At 36.1% G+C, this 20468-nt stretch overlaps 1 protein-coding gene across 1 annotated transcript; it reads right to left on the bottom strand.

Annotated features, from left to right (window-relative positions):
- Positions 1-1312: 1312 nt before the first annotated feature.
- On the bottom strand, positions 1313-19465 carry LOC140240848 (box C/D snoRNA protein 1-like). Its single transcript, XM_072320622.1, has 10 exons — positions 19394-19465; positions 17430-17498; positions 16481-16587; positions 15424-15509; positions 14610-14713; positions 13881-13949; positions 12826-12906; positions 5277-5357; positions 4525-4649; positions 1313-3330 (listed from the first exon to the last, which is right to left on the bottom strand). The coding sequence occupies exons 1-10, from the start codon at positions 19447-19449 to the stop codon at positions 3164-3166; spliced, it is 945 nt and encodes a 314-aa protein (XP_072176723.1). The 5' UTR covers positions 19450-19465; the 3' UTR covers positions 1313-3163.
- Between the last annotated feature and the right edge of the window lie 1003 nt (positions 19466-20468).

Consider the following 20468-nt stretch of genomic DNA (forward strand, 5'->3'; position numbering starts at 1 on the left):
TACTTACAACATCACTCACACATTCCATAAAATATGGTGGATACAGTGTGAAAAGGGGCATTCAGAAATGTACAAATTTTAGCCTAGTAATTGTTTTACATGAAAATCAGAAGCGAGTAAAGATATTTACCAAATACATGTATGCTTTTATTTCAGGTGCCATACCCTCATCACAATAATGCCTCTCACCTATTCCACATTATCTCCCCTTTGTGCTATGTTGAACTGTATATGTGTATGTACATGTGTGTATTCAAGACTGTGTGTATAGTGTGTATGCACACTTAAAGGACAAGTTCACCTTCATTAACGTAAGGATTGAGAGAATGTAGCAATATTAGTAGAACACATCATTGAAAGTGTGAGGAAAATCGGACAATCCGTTCAAAAGTTATGAATTTTTGAAGTTTTTGTGCAGTCACCGCTGGATGAGAAGACTATTGCTGCAGTGTATGATGTCACATGCGTACAACAATATAAGGAAAATATGAAGAGTTTGTTTGCAAAAACCGATAAGTCCATTTTTGAAGATTTTGAAGTACGGTCTCTGTCATAAAGTACAAAATAATACCTTTTAAATGATATATTGGTCATTACATATAAAGGTATATTTTTGAAGTTATGGTCAAAAGAAGCAAAAATTTTCTTATTATTCTCTTTATTTTTCTTGACCTTTAATTGCAAATATCTCCATTTGACAAATATGGACTTATCGGTTTTTGCAAACAAACTCTTCATATATAAATAGAATTTCACAAAATTTCATCTTTTGAAAAAAGTACACATTCCTTTGACTTGTTACGGACATATGTTATGGGTAATATTATTCTCATTGCCTTTAGAAAGAGGCAAGTCATGTGCTCTTTAATTATGAGGAAAAAGTGAAAATATGTTGAATTTTCTTTACATTTTCTTTAAGTAGTTGTACTCATATGACATCATGAACCTTAGTAGTCTCCTCATCCAGCGGTTCCAACACAAAAATTCATAACTTTTGCATCGACTGTCCAATTTTCCTCAAACTTTCACTGATGTGTTCTACTAATATTGCTGCATTCTCTCAATCCTTATGTTTATTAAGGTGAACACACTATGATGCATTTACCTCTACTATCACCTTTACTTACATCCTTATCTTTTTATTTCTCTCTTTCTAATGTCTATTCATATCTTATTTTCTTCTCTCTTCTCTATCTCTCTCTCTCTCTGCACCTCCTTTGTTTTCAACATGGAGTAACATTCCTCCCTTTTTTTCCATACACAGTGACCAAAAAAAAAAAAAATTGAATCATAGAGAGACTGATACTGCAAGAGGAGCATATCGATATTTATTAACAACTGTACAATATCAATTTGTGAAACAAATTCTGTCTCATCTTTTTGCTGGGCTAAACATATACATGTGCAAATGTATGTACAATGTACATATGAATGTAGATATATTCATATACACATATATTTATATACATGCACACATATGAATAATGCATATTTACACACATAGCAGGTGCACGCGAGAAATGTAGGTTATCTCTGCATTGCTCCTCATGGCAATTGCTCAATCTTTGCTATTTGTGATTGGTTACATACAGTACACTGTATTTTGATATAATTTGGGAATGGTCAAGCTGTCCTAAATACAAGAAGTAGAGTTAAAAAGAAGAATGGACTTCTTTAAAGTCTTGTTAATACATGTACATAATTAAATCACTTTTACATGTGCTGTTTCTTATAACAAAGTGTGTTGTACATGCTGTTTTGTGGTAATGTGTCAGAAGCAGTGTTGTGTGTGTTGTGGATGTTCTGGTTTTCTGCTTCTGACCCTGTTCTAACATCATGATTACTGCTTGTAGAGAATACACATGTATTATGTATAGACCTTGGGAAAGGTAAGGGGCAAGACTTCCTAACTGCTATGAAAATTCACTTTTCCATGGCTTCCTTATTTCTTACTATCTGAAATATAACCATGTATGAGATATGGATAATTCAAGAATGACAAAGCAGATCCTAATCATATGATTGATAGACAGCATGAATATGGTCAGGCGCTTATTTTGCATGACATGTAAATTTGCTTATGACCAGTCATTAGTATACAAATGACGCACAGGTCTGAGTGCGTCAGTCGGAATTGTGTGCATAAGGTAACTATGGAATGCTTAACCCACGAGGCGAAGCCGAGTGGGTTTAGGCTAAATTCCATAGTTACCCCATGCACACTATATTCCGACTGACGCACGAAAGACATGTGCGTCATCTGATTTATAGAATGGGTAATTTTCTTGTCAAAAACCCATTTTTCTATCGTGTAACCCGATGACAAAATTACTGGATGCATTTCCTTTTGGCTTGCCGTAAACGGGCATGCATACCCGTACTTACCGTTTTGACTGGATGCATGGCCAGCCATGCATCAGTTTTACTGGATGCATGGCCAAGCTGAGTGCGCGAACGCTTGCTTTAGTGCGCAAACCTTTGTTACAAGTACGCGTACTCTTGCTAAGTGCGCGATAACATGTTTACCACTGTGACTCAGCGTGCGGCCAGTAAAAATGAACACATAGCTCTCGACCAATCAGATCGCAGGATTCTCGCTACCCATTCTATAATAAAGAATAATGACAGGTCATTAGCACTTCTATGTCCCAATGGTGACAGGGTAAGATTTGTTGTTTTATTTATTCGTGATGAGGGTGACTTATCAAATGACAAGGATCTGCTACATCATTTAATAAAGCAAATACATTGTAATACACATAATTTTGTTCAGGCATTAGTATATGCATGATACCCAATACTCGGTACCTTCAAAACAGTCCAAACATTAGACTGTTCAAAAGGTACCTGGTATGGGTAATTCTTTCCACTGCTCTTACTGATGTGCATTATTTGTGTATGCTTGTTAATGGAGCTCAAATAATGGAAACAATGTCAAAACGTGACTGCCTGCAGTAACCTCACAGTGAATATTAGCAGTTTGATGAGACAAACAATGAAAAAACAAACACAAAACAAAGCCATTATCAGCTGGTCTTGCAGATCTTGAGTAGGGTGTCATTACTAACACCTCTGAATTATGTGAACACTGGATGTAAAATGAGCATAAATAAATGACATCACAAAAGTACTGCCTGTATGAATGCTTCATGGTGATTTTTGATCATGTGACATGTGGGATGTCATGTGACACAGCCAGTTGAGTTGTTTGAGTATGTTCTCCTTCTTCTACCTCCTTCTTCTTCTTCTTTCCCTCCACCTCTCCCTCTCCCTCTACCTTTTCCTCAACAGTTTGGCTCAAGTCCTGCCCACAGCCAGCAACTGAAATCCCTGCAAGACAAAACAGCACAAATAGCACACAGAAAAGTAAAAAAAGAAGATGGACATTTAAAACTCAAGGTATTTAGTACAGAAAGCAATTAAAACTACAACTAGCAAATATCAACTCAATCAGCTTCATCAGCCTAGTTTTGATAGAGGTTATCTAAGGATATTTGTGAGCATATTTAGACTACACATATTGGAAAAGGGGGCTAATTTCATGTTTTGCAAAAAAGACAAAAAAAGTTTTGCTGTGCTTGAATCACATCTCATGGGGGGCGGGGGGCGCTGTGGTGGTCACTAGTCTCCCTTCAAGCCCCGACAATCACTATCATCTCTACTAGTACTACGAATAAATCATGAAAAGAAAGCAGAAATCTTCTGATATATGATGCAAGAGACCCAGCACTTGTCATCTCAGTCCGACACTTGATTATTGAATGTTGGTAAGTCTCCAGAGCTCTGTTGCATAAGAGTTGAGATCAGACATAAGTCAGAAAATCAAGAATAAGTCTCTGAATACTCAATTCTGATTGGCTAATACCTGATTTAAGTTTGATTTTATGACTTATTTTTGATAGCACCTACTTTTGCAACAGAGCCCTGGAATTACGTCACAAGAAGACCTATATATAAATTGCCTTCTTAAGTATACAACATGAATGTCATATATGCTTCACTCCACGGCGACACTGGTGAGTAACTGACCACAACACTTATCAACTTTGTGTCCAGAATAAACTCCTAACATCTTTGTCCTTGAGATGTAAACAGAGAACATTAATGAAAGGAGTGCCTCTTCCCACAACGAGGGAAAAATCAATGTACGAGACAAATTGTAAGTTCTCCTAAGAAGATGGCAAACTCATGCAAACACACAGCTATTTCCAGATGACCAAATGGGACACCACATAAGGTGATGTGCTGACATTGCAGTGATCATAACAGCCCTAGATTGTGCTCAAGTTCTCTTCAAATAATGGTTAACTCATGCAAACACACAGCTGCTGTATTTTCGGATGCCCAAATGTGACACCATGTTTGGGGATGTGTTGATGCTGCTATGGTCTTGATTGTCTTGACAGACTGCATTTAAGAATTCTCTTCTAAACCTTTAAGCACTCTAGCTCTCCGCTTCCCTGCATCTGTTAATGCGACATTCTCCTGGGTCTCCAGTCATCCTTGAATCGAGTGCGTACTTGCCTGCGGTTAGCAACGGATACTGGACAGCATTCTCAGGAAGCACCACGTGCATTGTGGGATACTCCACCAGACACTTTTCGACCAGGTTGTCCTTCAATGTCCTATTCAGGGAGAGCCGGTGATACCTGAAGGGAAATGGAGCATTAAGAAAGTGTTTGCCTGGCACATTAGAAAAACATGAAAATGCCCTGTTTTGTCTGCTTTTCATAGCAAGACATTATCATGTCCTAGTTTATATAATTGCTATTGTATCACAGATTGCCAAACACTGTATTCATTGTGCAGTACACACAATAAATTTTAAAGATGAATGTAATTTCAAGGCATGAATGATACAAATTTGTATCTTAACAAATATTCAACATGTTCGACATGAAGTATTGACTTTGTAGCACCAGACTTACGTAGGCTGGACTCTACTTGTAGTGTCTACAAGCAGAAGAAGTCTAATATAAACTTCTTAATCTATAAATCTATGTGACAACAATCTTTGGCTTACTACATTCAAATCATTGGCTAAAAGGTTCAAACAAATCTACCTGCATTCCACACATTAATGTCTACTTTTCATATTTTTTGGATAAGGTGTGTCTGTTAACCTAATTAGACTGTCCATGTGCACCTGTTACACCGTATGTGAAATCATGTATTTAGTTGAACTTATCCTTGAATATATTGCTTTACTACGCTAGTTGAAAAGAGATACCAATCACATAACAGATAGACACAAGAGAAAAAGAGATATAACACACCTCAAGACATTGGCTGGCTGGTTCTCCACCTTCATAAACACCTGTACATTGTCAACTCCACACGAGCAGTATCTCTTTAACCTACACAACAGAAGAGAGCATGGCCAAGAAGGAGTGATATGACATTAACTCAGGAACAATACATGTGTATGCAACATCTCAACATTATCAGAGCTGCTAACATTTACACATCAAACTTTGCTTGCTGTGTAAAATCAGTTTATTTGTTTGTTTGTTTGTTTGTTAATTTCCATCTGAGAAGATGGCTGGATAGCCTATATTCAGCTGCACTAGCTGGTCTTCTATGAGGTCTAGTTACGTGGGAGCTGGGACCACTTCACCGGGTTAAACACCCTGCTCTTTGCGATGAATGAATGAAGCAGGATCATTGCGTGCATGAGTTGTGACTCTCTCACACACGGTACCTCCAGTGTACGTCCTATCCGAGCTAGGACAGAGCGTTTTACCTCTTACAAGAGGGGGATGATATGATTACACACAACACTGCTAAGCGGGACTTGGGAATTGAACCCGGGTCCTTTGGATCTGTAGGCAGAAGCGCTACCGACTGAGCAAACTCACTGCAACACCAATGAAAAAGACATGATGCCGGCCATCATACTCCAGGGCACTATCATACGATCATACCCAGGGTTACGGAGATCTTGTCTTCACAAGATGTACAGTTACACATTGCTATCATGGTGGCCAAATTTTGGCAATTGGCGTTAACTTTTCCAATTCCAATTCACCACTGTTAAGCTGTGTTGAACATAACTATACTCAGGTGTACAATAATAATGATAATACTTTTTTCCCCTAATCATTGCGGGAATAATAGGAAAAGATGTTATGCTGGCTCATTTGATCTGTGCAAGAAGTGGTAGGTAATTTCTGATCTTTTCCTCCAAAGATATCATTGATTATAATCAATGGCAAAAATGCTTGCCAAAGTTACATGGTTTTGAGGGAATGCAAAGAAAGTGCACACACTTAAACCACAGGCCCTATGAAAGAAACCGACCCTTGGAATTCCATTTTTGATAATGAACAGAATTTAATTTTCAATTTACATTAGGATACCCAAGATCCTTAATTAAAAGGAATTCATAGTTGTTGGGTTTTTTTTTTTTTGTTTTTTTTTTTTTGTTTTTTTTTGGGGGGTGGTATTTTTTAATACATCAGTACTACAAAATCTTTATACATAAGGCAGTTACATTTGCTTTCTCCTTTTTTCAGTAACCCATGGTACAGTGACTGTCACACACAAAAAATGTGATAATTCAACAAACTAACAGATTTCTTTTTGGCATCCCCAGGTACCACAACCGAGTCATACTGTGTGTTATTACACAATGGGCAAATGGGCAATTTCCCTTATCAGGAAAATGAAGAGAGAATTAACATTTCAGAGGAATTATGGAAGATGCTTGGAGATGATCATATTTCTTCTCATCCATCAAGGTAGTGATATCAGCTGAAAAAAAGACTACAGCATAATCAGTTGACCATGACTGGAGATAACATATATACAGCCAATGAAAGACATAAAAAAAAAATTAGGTGGTTCTCATCTACATATATTGGAAAATTACAAGTGAATATCTATTGAATGTATGTAATAAAGAAAATAAAAACATATTACAGATCCTCTGTAATTGTTTTCATTCCAATAGACTTTGAAATATTTCAGACTGAAATATTCAGAACATGAGTTTTGGTTTGCCATGCAGAAAATATGTGTCACATTGTATTTCCCCTACGAATTCAATCTTAAAGGTAGGTGATACCTTTTACAGACCTCCCAAAATGCAGCAAAACATTAAATATGAACCTCAGGGGACTTGTTTAGGCCACTGCTGAGAAATTTGGAAGTCAACAGTTATCTACAATTTGAATAATGCACAAAACTCAACTACTCAGTAGTTCTGTGTGTCAGCCACACTTGAGCCTTTTTGTTGCAGTCTTCTGTATTTTTTTTTTAAATCTATAAACACATATCTAAAAGTATAAGAGCTGATGTAATAACATATAGAGTGTGTGGCAAGAATGTACATGTATATAGAAATGTTTGTAAGTTTTGATGAACTTTCTTCACAAAATATACATGATGGACACGCATGCAGTGCTTGGGTCTGCAAAGGTAGCCTAGTAATGTACTGGAATTTACGGTGAGCCCCGAAAAAAATTCAATTCAAAATCTAACGGTCAATAAAAATGAACTAAATGTTACCTTCCACTTTCAATACTTCATGGGAGTTTCTAAAATGATACTCTCTTCAACATACCACTGTATTTATACAACTCTTCATTTAAGGCATGCAAATGGGATTCCCTACCTTTAAGGTGGATTTACTATTTTGACAGAAATTCTGATTTAGATTTTATATCCTCATCAGAAAGATGAAAAGTAAAACATTTCAGACTTCCTTGTAAGGAAAAGTAAAAGCAAATAAAGGACAAAATGTACCTATTCATTTCTTCCAGCATACGTACGTAAGCTTTATGCACCATAGGCATACTAAAATATCCATAAAATCATATGTCTGGTTAGGTGTATATAACACTGGCTGCATCAGGCCATATCTTGGAGTAGTAAATCAATACACCTTCTACGCAATTACCTAGATGGACACACTCTGGGAGGAAGGGACAAAATCAAGTACAAAAATAACAGACACAGGTATTATGTTTAGACCGAAACGATCCAAGAAATTTTAACATGTCACAGAGGGGGGGGGGGGGGGGAGAGAAGGAGCAAGAGAGAGAGAAGAAAGAGAGATGGCGGTAGAGATGAGGATGAAAAAATGTAAAAAGAAAGAGAAAAGAGAAAATGTTAGAAGGAAAGAGAGAAGAAATAGGACAGGAACGGAAAATATGAGAAAGGAAATCAAAGATATCAGTAATGAAGCCAAATAAAGACCCCCCCCCCCCAAAAAAAAAAAAAAAAAAAAAAAAAAAAGCAAGATTGCCGCTTATGAAAATAGAGCTGGGAATGCAAAAATTAGGAAGAAAGAAAGAGAGAAAGAGGGAAAAGGAGAGAGAGGGTGAAAGAGAGAGAAAAAGAAAGAAAGCTATATATGCTATGCATACATCTGTTTATACATTAAAGGGATATTATAGTTTTGATTGAGACCTAACTTCAGGTTTCTAACATTTTTGGTGAGATATTGGAGAAACCTCTCATGAAATATGAAAGAGCATGTAATTCCAAGAGGAATTCAATGCTAATTTGATGAAAATTGGTTTTGAAATGGCTAATATATCCAAAACAAAGCAATCCTTGAAAAGGTATGATCTACTTTTTATTAGGATCGCTTTGTGTTACTTTGTCTTTGGATGTTTCAGCTATTCCAAAACCGATTTTCATCTAATAAACTCTGAATTCCTCTTAGAATAGTATGCCCTGTATTACTTCATAAGTGGTTGCTTGGTATCTCGCAGAAATTTAAAAGCTCAATCCTCACCTCCACCAATACAATACCATCCCTTTAACTTCTGTGACAACTTTGATTCCTGGTCCATTGGACATCCAGTGATTATGCATAAATTATGCTGCAGTTACGCTGATGCACTTTTCTCAGCACCTTATCCCCTGGTATCTTAGGGGCAAATATGTACACTCACTTCTATATATACCTACAAACAAGTACATATCTGGGTCAAGCCAGGATATCTCAATTTATTCAGTCAGAAAGGGCGTCACACGTGAAATATCAAATCGCTAAGGCGTGGGGGGGGGGGAGGGCTTGGTCTAGATGACAGAGTATGGAATGATGACAATTTAATCTCAACTGTCAGCTTTTTAAAAAAGGGGGAGGGAAGAAAAAAAAAAAACATGTTGATAAATAATATTCACTGTCCTGAGGGGCGGGGTGAAAAGTGAGCACACTGACCCACAGCTTGTGGCAAAATATGATGAAAATAACTCGAGGGTGGGGCACTGATGATAATGAGACTATCCTGATAATGTTTGTTTATTCCCAAACAATCAAAACTGTCAATATTTGATGCATCACTGAGTGTATATGCTCACGAGTCATACTCAGTAAAACTATCAATGTGAGGGTTGGTAAGCAGGCTAAATATCCCTCTTCCAAAGCATCCCCCACATTCCTGCTCGTCTTGGCTGATGTCTTTTTTTTTTTTTTTTTTTATTCGGGGGGGGGGGGGGGAAGCTACAGAAATATGTAGGAATATATTCTATGCCTTGAGCAATATCTCCATACATTGACCAACATCCATATTTTTGAAGTAGATGACTTCACAATACAACTCTGTATACAACTTTGGTTTGAAATAACGCAATGAATGCGAAGAATAGCATGTAGTACTTGTACAAATAAAATGCAACTGAATATTTTAAGATTCCTTCACTGTGTATTTTGTGTGTGTGTGTGTGTGTGTGTGATGATGATACCTGTAGCAGAATATATCTCACAAACTCTACAATTACTTCAGAATCTGCTGATATTCATCATCTCATAAATGCCAGTTTTAAACATAAAAATGTAACCTGTTCCAATGTTTTAATATTATAACTTTTGAAAGACTCCTTTGGTTCTTATCAAGCATGGCTCTACAGCATTTTGAACTGATCTACTGTAAAAATTGATATATTTGTGAGATTAATTTTTGGCACTGAGCATCTCAGAATTATTTTTACTAGTCCTTGAATTCACCCTGTGCAATTATCAACTCCTTCAAAATGTGCATAGAAAACTGTGAAGATACTATCACTGTTTTAGAATTCGCACTAGCCAAGAGTAGCGTGAAATACACAAAAATCAATATAACATGAAAATTTTTGCTTTTGCAGTATTGTGTTTGAATGTATGTACACAAAATTACTTTTTTTTTTACAGTATGCTATGGTTGCTTCCTTTGAAAATGTTTCAGTGATGGGTTTTTCTTTTTTTGTTAAAGCTTGTGTCTTTTATGGGTTATCTTTTACATTTAGACTGATAAATTCTATATTATGTACAAGCTGGATTCTGAAAAAAAAAATTGATAGATCAGCACTATACAAATGACGCACAGGTTGGAGTGTGTCAGTAGGAATTGTGTGCATAAGGTGACTATGGAATGTTTAATCCCTAAGGTGAAGCTGAATGAGTTTAGGCTAAATTCCATAGTTAATGCATGCACAGTATTCTTCTGAAGCACTAACAGACATTTGCATATCTGTTTTAGAGAACCGGGGACAAATTTTTTCCAGAAATCAATTTCTTTATTATGTAAGCTGATGGCAAATCTACTGGATTCATTTCCTTTTGGCTTGCCATAGGTGCTTTGCTTCCTTTATAGAGGGACTTGACAAATCTACTGGATGTAGGCTTGACTGTACTAGACAAATTTACTGATGCCTGGTTAGTTACAATGTAACCAATAGGCAAAAGTATACAATGACATGTTTACAGTGGCTATTGTGTGTCTCAGAGTCCATGAGGCCACATTGGCAGTGAAAATAAACACACAGCTCTCAACCACTGACATTAAAGGACAAGTTTACCTTTATAAACATAAGGATTGAGAGAATGTAGCAATATTAGTAGAACACATCATTGAAAGTTTTAGGAAAATTGGACAATCTGTTCAAAAGTTATGAATTTTCGAAGTTTTTGTGCAGTAACCGCTGGATGAGAAGACTACTGCAGTGAATGAATAACTTAGATGTCACATGCGTACAACAATATAAGGAAAATATAAAGAGAATTTCACAAAATTTCATCTTTTGAAAAAAGTACACATTCCCTTGACTCGTTACCGACATATGTTATGGGAAATATTATTCCCCCTGCCTTCAGAAAGAGGCAAGTCAAGTGCTCTTTTATTATGCAAAAAAATAGTGAAAATATGATGAATTTTCTTTACATTTTCTTTATACTGTTGTACGCATATGACTCACAAGCTGTAGTAGTCTCCTCATCCAGTTGTTCCAACACAAAATTTTTAAAAATTCATAACTTTTGCATCGATTGTCCAATTTTCCTCAAACTTTCACTGATGTGTTCTACTAATATTGCTACATTCTCTCAATCCTTATGTTAATGAAGGTGAACTTGTCCTTTAAAGAATTTTCTCAACCCATTCTATAAGATCGAAAATCAATATACAGGGACTTAACTAGGTTATCATAGTGAATGGTAGCTTTACAAATGGTAACGAAAGGGTTTGTTTCAATGAAATCAGCAAGCTCCCAATCAATGATACACTGTAATTCATTATGCAGTGAAGCAATTGATTGATTAGATTGCAGCATTAATAACAGCAACACTACATCAGAAGCATGCTGGATATGCAAGACGGAAGCTGCAAATTACATTTGTCATGAATTAATCAAACAATTTGTAACAGCAATTCTGACTGTGCAACGCAATTACACAGATTACGTAAACAAAGATCTTCAAAATGTGTCCTTGAAAATGTATCTCCATTTCAAATCTTGCAGCCAAGTGTATAATGTCTTCTTTTCAACCATGGAAAAGATCTGAGTAGACTTTACCACATACACTGTTCCTTTGCTACTTAAACAGGCTCACCATGAAAACATATCACTCCTTAAAGGATGGTATAGTTTTGGTTGGGACGGGACTTTACATTTCTGACTTTTTTGTGAGATAATGAGAAATCTCATATGAAATATGAAAGGGTATACAATTCTAACAAGAATCAAAAGTTTATTTGATGAAAATTGGTTTTGAAGTGGCTGAGATATCCAGAAACAAGAGGTCCTAATAAAAGGAGGGACCCACCTTTTGTTAGGAACACTTTGTTTTACTTTGTCTTTGGATATCCCAGCCATTTCAAAACCAATTTTCATCAAATAACTTAAAATTCCTCTTAGAATTGTATGCCCTTTCATATTTCATGAGTAGTTTCTGATTATCTCGCAAAAAGTTAATATCTGAATCCCCCATCTTAACCAAAATTATACCCTCCCTTTAATGACAACTTTTCTCATCAGCAAAATCAGAAAACTGTGAGGGTTCATACAAGACATTTGCTTCTATGCTTTTATTTTTCCACATTTTCAGTTTGGCTTCGCTCTGCAAAAAAAGTAAAAATAAAAACACTGAATGGAAAACATCTGATATCAGAGTATGAATGTTGGGAACATTACCAAAATCTCAATAAACAGACACACACACAATCAATCAATGAATATATTTCAACAAAGTTGTATTTTGAAAATGCTTCTCAAAGTAGAAGGTTTACATAGGCCAACATGAATCATATAAAAAAAATAGATAATTTGGCGTATCTGAAAAATATACCTTGCAGCTGTACCTTGTACATTCAAAAGTTTGTAGCAACCCAAGATGTTTACAAGACTGAATTTCATGATGCCATGTTCACTTCCCAAATCAACACAGATAGTCATTTTGACTTCTGAATGATAAAACATCTCTTAAAAGGCACTTGTGGTTTAGATTAAGTACCTGAAGAATGTTTTCTAATGCATATTGTGACTAAGACCGTCAACATTCAAGCAAGAACAGAAACATATAAATGCAATCAGAAAAAGGCAATGTTTTCTTTTTCTTACCTCTGTCTAATGACTGGATCCGCAATCTCCGGATGGATGTACTTGCACAATGCTTCTTTTAAAAGAACTGTCTCTTGAAGTCTGTTTTTGTGAAAGACAGAGAGGAAACTGTTGCCAGTATCAAAAATCTTCCATTCTCTGTTAGTGAGTTCAGATTCATGACCTCAACTCCAGGTACAGTCAGAGTCAACATTTTTGTAATGTGGATATTTTTTTTGTGCATTTTGCACGACCAGAAACTAGCACGAAAATAAAAGTGCATGAAACTTTTTGCTTGTTAGTGTATGATATACCACCAGGTAATGTCTTGATTTTATAAAATGTTGATTTTAGTTGGTAATGATGAATAATTATGCACCTTACTTTCATTTTCGAGAGTCATCTTACTCAGCAGAATGCGAAAAATTATTCGCTCACAAAATATCCACTTTTACAGCAATCCATATACAATTACAAATAGTGACTACACTGCATATCACTCGTAGGCTCTACAGCTTGCAATGGAAGTTAGAACATGCAGAAGTTGATTAAAAAAAAAAATCAGCCACAGCACATCTTCACCCCTCTGCAGTAATAATCTCTTTCCTCATAAAAGACCTATTTCATTATAATCATCATTTTTTCCACTCATTCCAACTTATTCGGGAAGACATTGACTTGCAATGTTGATTTGAGTCAACCAGAATCAGAGGGGCAGTCAATGGATGCGTACTGCCAAGTTGGCAGAGGCGTTATGTACTAAACCCACGTGATAACCGTTTAAAGTGTATGCTGAAAGTTGTGTGCTTCAATAGATGGTCTGATATTAAAAACTCAGAGACACAAACATGTGACTAACATGTGACTACTAAACATGGGGATAGAAAATGAGGTGAGCCCTGGTCAGGTCCTGAGGTTTCTGTAACGCCTGGGGATTATCTAATAACTACTTTGTGTGCAGGGCATGCATACATATTTAATTCCTCAAATAGATAGTAATATGCATGTGTAAATTGGGATGAAAATCAAAATGACTTGCCAGTCATGGTACATCCATTAATCGGTCTGTTTGTTACCTGATGTCAATGTACTCAGCTTCTGCTTGAGGGAAGAGCCATTTTACATGCCACATCATCAGTTTAGTCCTGCAAGGAAACAAGGATCACAATTTTATCTAAATCAATGAATTAATGAGTTGCAAAAATAACAACTTGATGTACTTGTAAGAAGTCATTAACTTGAATAAATACAATGTACGCAGTACCCAATGCTAAAAGGGATCAGAACCAGAAATGGCTGTGGGGCAGAAACTCGGTATTCTAGTAGATACAGTGGAAACTCAGTATAACGAGATCCTTGGGACCAAGACAATTAGTTCTTTATAACAGATGTTTTGTTACATCAGTAGTCAATAAACAATACCAAAACAAAGGAAGTAAATTCATTGGAACCAGAGAAATTAGTTTGACATATCAGGTATTTTGTTATATTTTATCTCTTTATGTAGAATTTCCACTGTACAAGGGTCCAATCTGAGTATGTATGCCACTACTAAAAACACTGAATATTCAGTGTTTATCTATATTGATGAAGGGCAACTTGCAATTAGTTACAATGATCACAAATTTGTATCAGTTAACAATACAATCAATTTCTGACCAGTTTGTGACAGCTTTAAGACAATCTGTGATCTGTGCGCTAGCAAAACCCTCTCGTCTTTTTTTTCTCCCCATTTCTCACACTATCAGGTCGACCTCTTTGTTATGCAACAGATAAACGCCCTACAGACAGACCGTGGCACTCACTTTTTGTTGAAGCTGGTAGAATTTTCCCGATGCTTGGTGAAATGATGGGGCAGAAGCCTGAGTCTGATGTGTCTCTTGTATGCCTCTTTGCTCACAAGTTTCCACTGTCAGGGCAAAACAATGCAAACTTACAAACTAGTTGGCCATGGCCTGCCGTAATTTCAGTTTATGAGCAATCAGACACTACAGACCTACATGTAGTAATGGACTATCTGATTCAGTCGTTTCTACGAAATATACTCCAATACTTGGAATCATGTTTGCATGCAAGAGTAATAAGTTATTGCAATGTTGGGCAAACCTCAAGTAATTGTGTTGTTTACTTTTTTTTTTCCACGAACAACCTGTGATGAAAAAGAGCGCTCAGATTTGTAATATTTTCGAAATCTGAAAAGGCTATTTGCAAACAGGAATGTGGAAAGTGTTCTGTGAGTTTCATGGATACTGCTCCTTATTCTAAATGACATTGTTCTTACACAAAATGGATATTTGGATACATATAACTTAAATGCAGATCAGGAAATTATGAGCTCTTGTGGTAATATGAACTCATTTAGTAAACAGAAAGGTGTAACAGGTGACACACACATGCATCAACTGGAAATATGTCATCCTTTCAGAAAATAATCTATGTTCATTTTTTTTTTCATTTTGCACAATTGGCATAGAATCATGTTGTAATATAAACCAACACAATAATCCCCTTATAGCTTTACAGTACAAAAGAAGTTGCTATCATGGCAACTGAAATGATTAGTTATGAGTCTAAATACTTGAAATGGCTCAGATGCGTGTTGTTAGACATGTTACTCACTCTGAAATTGAGGAAGCCTGGTTTATTCTTGATATCACCGACTGCACTGTAGCGCTTCCTGTCTGCATCTTCCAGAAACCTGTAGTCTGAGAAAGGGAATCACTTTGTCATAAGCACCACATCACGATAACATCATTTAAATTATGAATGTAAGCTTTAATTAAAAAACTCAATACCATATAAGGAAGATATGTAATTAAAAAAATTTAGAAATTCTGACTGTTATTTCATTATCTCACAAAGAAAATAGCATGTTGGAATACTTTGGCATAGCGTTTATGGTAAATACTTGAACAAAGTTTGAAAATAGGACTAGTACAATAAACATCTTCAAAATCCCATCCCCCTCCCCCCCCCAAAAAAAAAAAAAAAAAAAAAAATACATAAATACATAAGGAAGTTTAAGTCTCATCTCCAGAATGCAAACACCTAAATTTATCCACAAATCAATATTAAAAATGATATACAGTTGAACCTCTCGTATCCGCACAAGTCGGGACCGGGGCTCATCCAGATAAGGGATTTGGCCGGATACGGGAGACTCAATGCTTTATACATGTACATATACATACACATGTACTGATGTAGCAGATTGTAGTACCACATGTAGTAATGTGTATACTGCAACCTTTTCATTGTTACACTCAGTAACAGACCCCAAAATAGAGGTGTATGTTAATGTTGGAAGTAATATGTAATTCATGTGTGTTTGTGTAGGAGTTCTCAAGGAGTTGGGAATCCCCCTTTCCTCCCGTAATTATAAAAAAAAAAAATAAAAAAAAAATCACGGCGAGATTGCGTCCGTATAATAGAGAGATCCGGATAAAGGGAGGCCGGATAAGAGAGGTTCAACTGTAGATGGTGCAAAATGACTACACTGCAAATGGACTGCTCAGCAAAGAAAAAGGAAGAAGATAGCATTAGAATGTGAGAGCAGATTCATCTTATGTTTATAGAAGTAGCATAATTAGAGTAAGACAACTATCTTCATCATTCAATGACAAATCTTACTCTTCTCTTAATTCAAAGCTTTTGTTTTGGCTGAAATTAGACATACCACTCAGAAGATAATTTTCACTGAAGTCTTTCACAGCTACAAAGGCTGTCTTGTCCCTGATGCCTGAACAACCAGACTGGGATTTGTGCTGCTTTACACAAGCTAAACTGTGAGTTGTAAAGGACAAATACAAACAAGACAGGAAATGAATTATCACAGACTAACTAGTGAAATATATTAGATGCACTACTCAATCAGCAAATGACAATAAGTGAGATATGTGATGCATGAAATTTAATTCACTATATTTGCTGCAAGAATACTGACAATATTTCACGATACAGTATATTTGTTTGAATACATTTAAACAGCCAAATGGTGTTGATACTTCATTACAAAGATTCTATGTATTTCGAAAAACTGAGAAACAATATGATGACACTCTTTCTTTATCAAGAAAAAACACTGCTGCACTTGAAAAGCAAAATAAGGTACAGATTATTCATCAATACCAACTTACATGTCGATGCAATACATTATCTATAATGTGAAAATAATTGTTGGTTTTCTAATCCACCCCAGTGGCTGGCGAATAAACATCCATTCAATTGGACCACCCATAAATCTCCACACGACCAGATCTTTCCTCTTGTCAAGACATGGTGGGATACTTTGCTCAGTTTTTAGGTAGCCTACAACAGACTCAGAAAAACTTGCCAGCTGTGCCAATATATTTGCTACTTTTTTTTTTTTTTTTTTTTTTTTTTGGGGGGGGGGGGGAATCTGCAATTATTACTATCTATCTTAGATCATTTTGACCACAGCTATTCCCAAAGCTACTATGGTAATTGACTGGTTTGAAATATAGATGTGTAATGTGCAACATACATTTCTCTGAAACAAAACAAAACAAAACAAAACATAAAATCATAGTAGGCCTAAAGAAGGAAAGGCCTTTTTGAAACACATACACAGCAATTTATGTTTGTTTGAAAGATTGGGGTCTTACCAACAGGTGGTTGTCTGACATCTTGGACAGGTATACTTTGCTCTTTCAGAGGCACAGACCATGCACTTCCTGTTTTGGTGCAAGCATGCGTGGAAAAAATATGACAGAAATGGAGAAGACTGTTGGAAATTGAAGAAGTATGAGAGAATGCATTTCCTCTCATTTAAAAAAGACTAACAAATCTACAACTAGAAGCACTAATGAATTAAATGAAGGTCATTTAAGTTTGAAACATATACATATAGGTCTACCCTCTTAAATGATGATTCTGAAATTATAACTCTTATAATACTATTATTCTTTTGAATTAGATATGGAAACGCAATGTACAAGATGTTACAAGACCAAACTGAAGTAAACAGATCAACCACTGAGGTGCCATATGGTCATCCTTATTGACCAGTGTAAATACACTGTATATACCTTGAGTATGTGTCAGTCTAGGCCATTATGACATGTTTTTACATTAATGACAGTATTCTGGGTCTGGATCTGGGCCCCATTTCATAAAATGTTGATATGATAGCAACTCTTCCTGGAATGACAATTGTCATAGTAACGACAAGAATCCAGCTTCCTGATTGGCTGTTGCTATTGGAAGTTGTCATTCCACCTAAAGTTGTCATGCTAACATCTTTTATGAAATGGGGCCCAGGTTGGTTTGTCAGTCATTAATGTCCTCCCAGCAGACACTATCTACAATAACTTGATGACATGAGAAATGCATTGCATGTGGAATAACTTCATGGTATTATAGTTTTAACGATTAGATCCTGAAGGATACACTATAGATGGAAGGAGAAAATTATTTGTAATAGTATTATTTGTAGCAGTGCAGTCCACATGAAATAACGCAAAATATTCTGTGGGTAAACACATACAACATGTGGAGGCAATTTCTGCACTGTAAAATCAGAAGCCAAACTAACTAGAAATTCTAGGCTTCTGAAGAGCAAAGTGTGGCGTTATAAATGTACCTTCCTATCCATGCTGATATCTCAAATTCGGGAAACCCAAATTGCACGAAAATGACACTCTTCAGAGGATAGTTTAGCTTTTTTCCAACCACTCGCATAAATTTGAACCAAATTGGTCATCACATCAGGGAGCTACGAATACGATATCAACGTTGACTTTCCTGTTATTGCTCACGACAACTCACTTTTCATTGGCAATCGCAGCGCACACAGCCTGCACAATAAAACTGAAGTAAGCTACTGTACGAGCTGAAATTTTCACACACAGATATTTTCGTGAATTGCTACATGTACTTGGAGAACATTTTCGCGTGTTGTTAATTTTGCAGTTGCGAGGGTCTAACTGAACTTAAAATACTTATTTGCGCGTTGTTATTTTCACGTGTTGTTATTTTCGCGGTTCAAAGGCGATTTGCGAAATTTGCGAAAATAAAACCACTGTAAAAATTTCAGCTCGTACAGTATCTAATAAGTATGCAACTATTGTGCCAACTTAAGTTTAATGCAAGTAAACTGGGAGCAAAAAAATCAACACCAATCTCATGATCAAGACAATGCAATGGCAATATAACATTATTTATAAATTTAAAATGATTTAGGTCTAGACCTATGATGGCAAGTTGAATGAACTCAGGTGAGAAATGCAGTTCCTAGAATGCACATAACCACACATAGACTGAGATACACATGCAGACAGACAAACATACACTCTATCCAGAGTTTTTCAGTGTAATTTGCAAAGTATCCAATCCAGTTCCTGATCAACACTACTGATCAAGAGACACGCTTTCGGAAAAATTACTACCAACACCATTTGGTATATATGGGACTGTCATTTTCGACGTCTCGACAGCTACAAAGCGCAAGCATTTCAAGCATTTGCACGAGAGATACCAGTCTAGACCTACTAACTTTAACCAAACTTAATTTTTACAACTAACAATTATGCATTCGTTAAATATGCAACATTTGTGTTATTCTACTTGCCTCTGTCTCTCTGATAATGCTGGAAAGTCAGTCTCTTCGTCGACATTCATCGTCATTCACGTGTGCTGCATTCATACACGTAAATTACACGTGCGTTCGATGTTTGTGTTTACGCTGTAACACGCGACGCGGACGACGCAAGAGTGGAAGCTCACCGGACGGACCAATTGGCTGTGCACTGCAGGCGTTGATGTTTAACGTGTGTTTGTAGGACGGTTTATAGGATCTACACATTATCAAAATTCCAGCAACATGATGGATTGAATGAATGAATGAATGAATGAATGAATGAATGAATGAATGAATGAATGAATGAATGAATGAATGAATGAATGAATGAATGAATGAATGAATGAATGAATGAATGAATGAATGAATGAATGAGATTTGAATGAATGAATAATTGATTGATTGATTGATTTCCTTTACTGATTCATTGGCCATCTTGGCAATTCTTCGTACATTAAATGACAGCATTATACATTTATAAAAGAACACCCAGACTACCTATAGGTAATTCATGTAATTCAAAGAAATTACACAAACTGCAAATGAAAATGAAACACAATGACACATGACATCATAATTATCCACTGGCCTACTGAACACAAGGACCATTAACATATCATTTTTATACAATTCCGGCTTTAACTTCAAGTATTCATTGATATCCTTTCCTGAAATATTAAAAAATGAATAGATGAATAATATGGGTTTACGTCCCACCTTACGAAAAAAACAACAACAACAAACAATCACATGCACTAGATCGACAGATATAATCTGAGACCCACCACTTGACTATTCACTCGATTTCTGAAACATATGATCCATATTATCTCACTGAAGAATGCCCTGAAATCACTGCAACATTCGCATAATTATTTACACATCTAACACAAGAATCGTTCGGTGGTAAATTTACAAGTATGCAAAAAAATAATAATAATAATAAAACGGGCAATAAAACAAATCCCTTGGGTATGCCAAGTATCACAGCGCGAACATCATAAACGAATGTTCGACCCGTTTGACTCTTTCTGGCTTCTTCAGCAAAAAGAAAAAAAGAAACAAT

The sequence above is a fragment of the Diadema setosum genome, chromosome 17 (genome assembly GCF_964275005.1).
Source record: "Diadema setosum chromosome 17, eeDiaSeto1, whole genome shotgun sequence".
NCBI classification, from domain to species: Eukaryota; Metazoa; Echinodermata; class Echinoidea; order Diadematoida; family Diadematidae; genus Diadema; species Diadema setosum.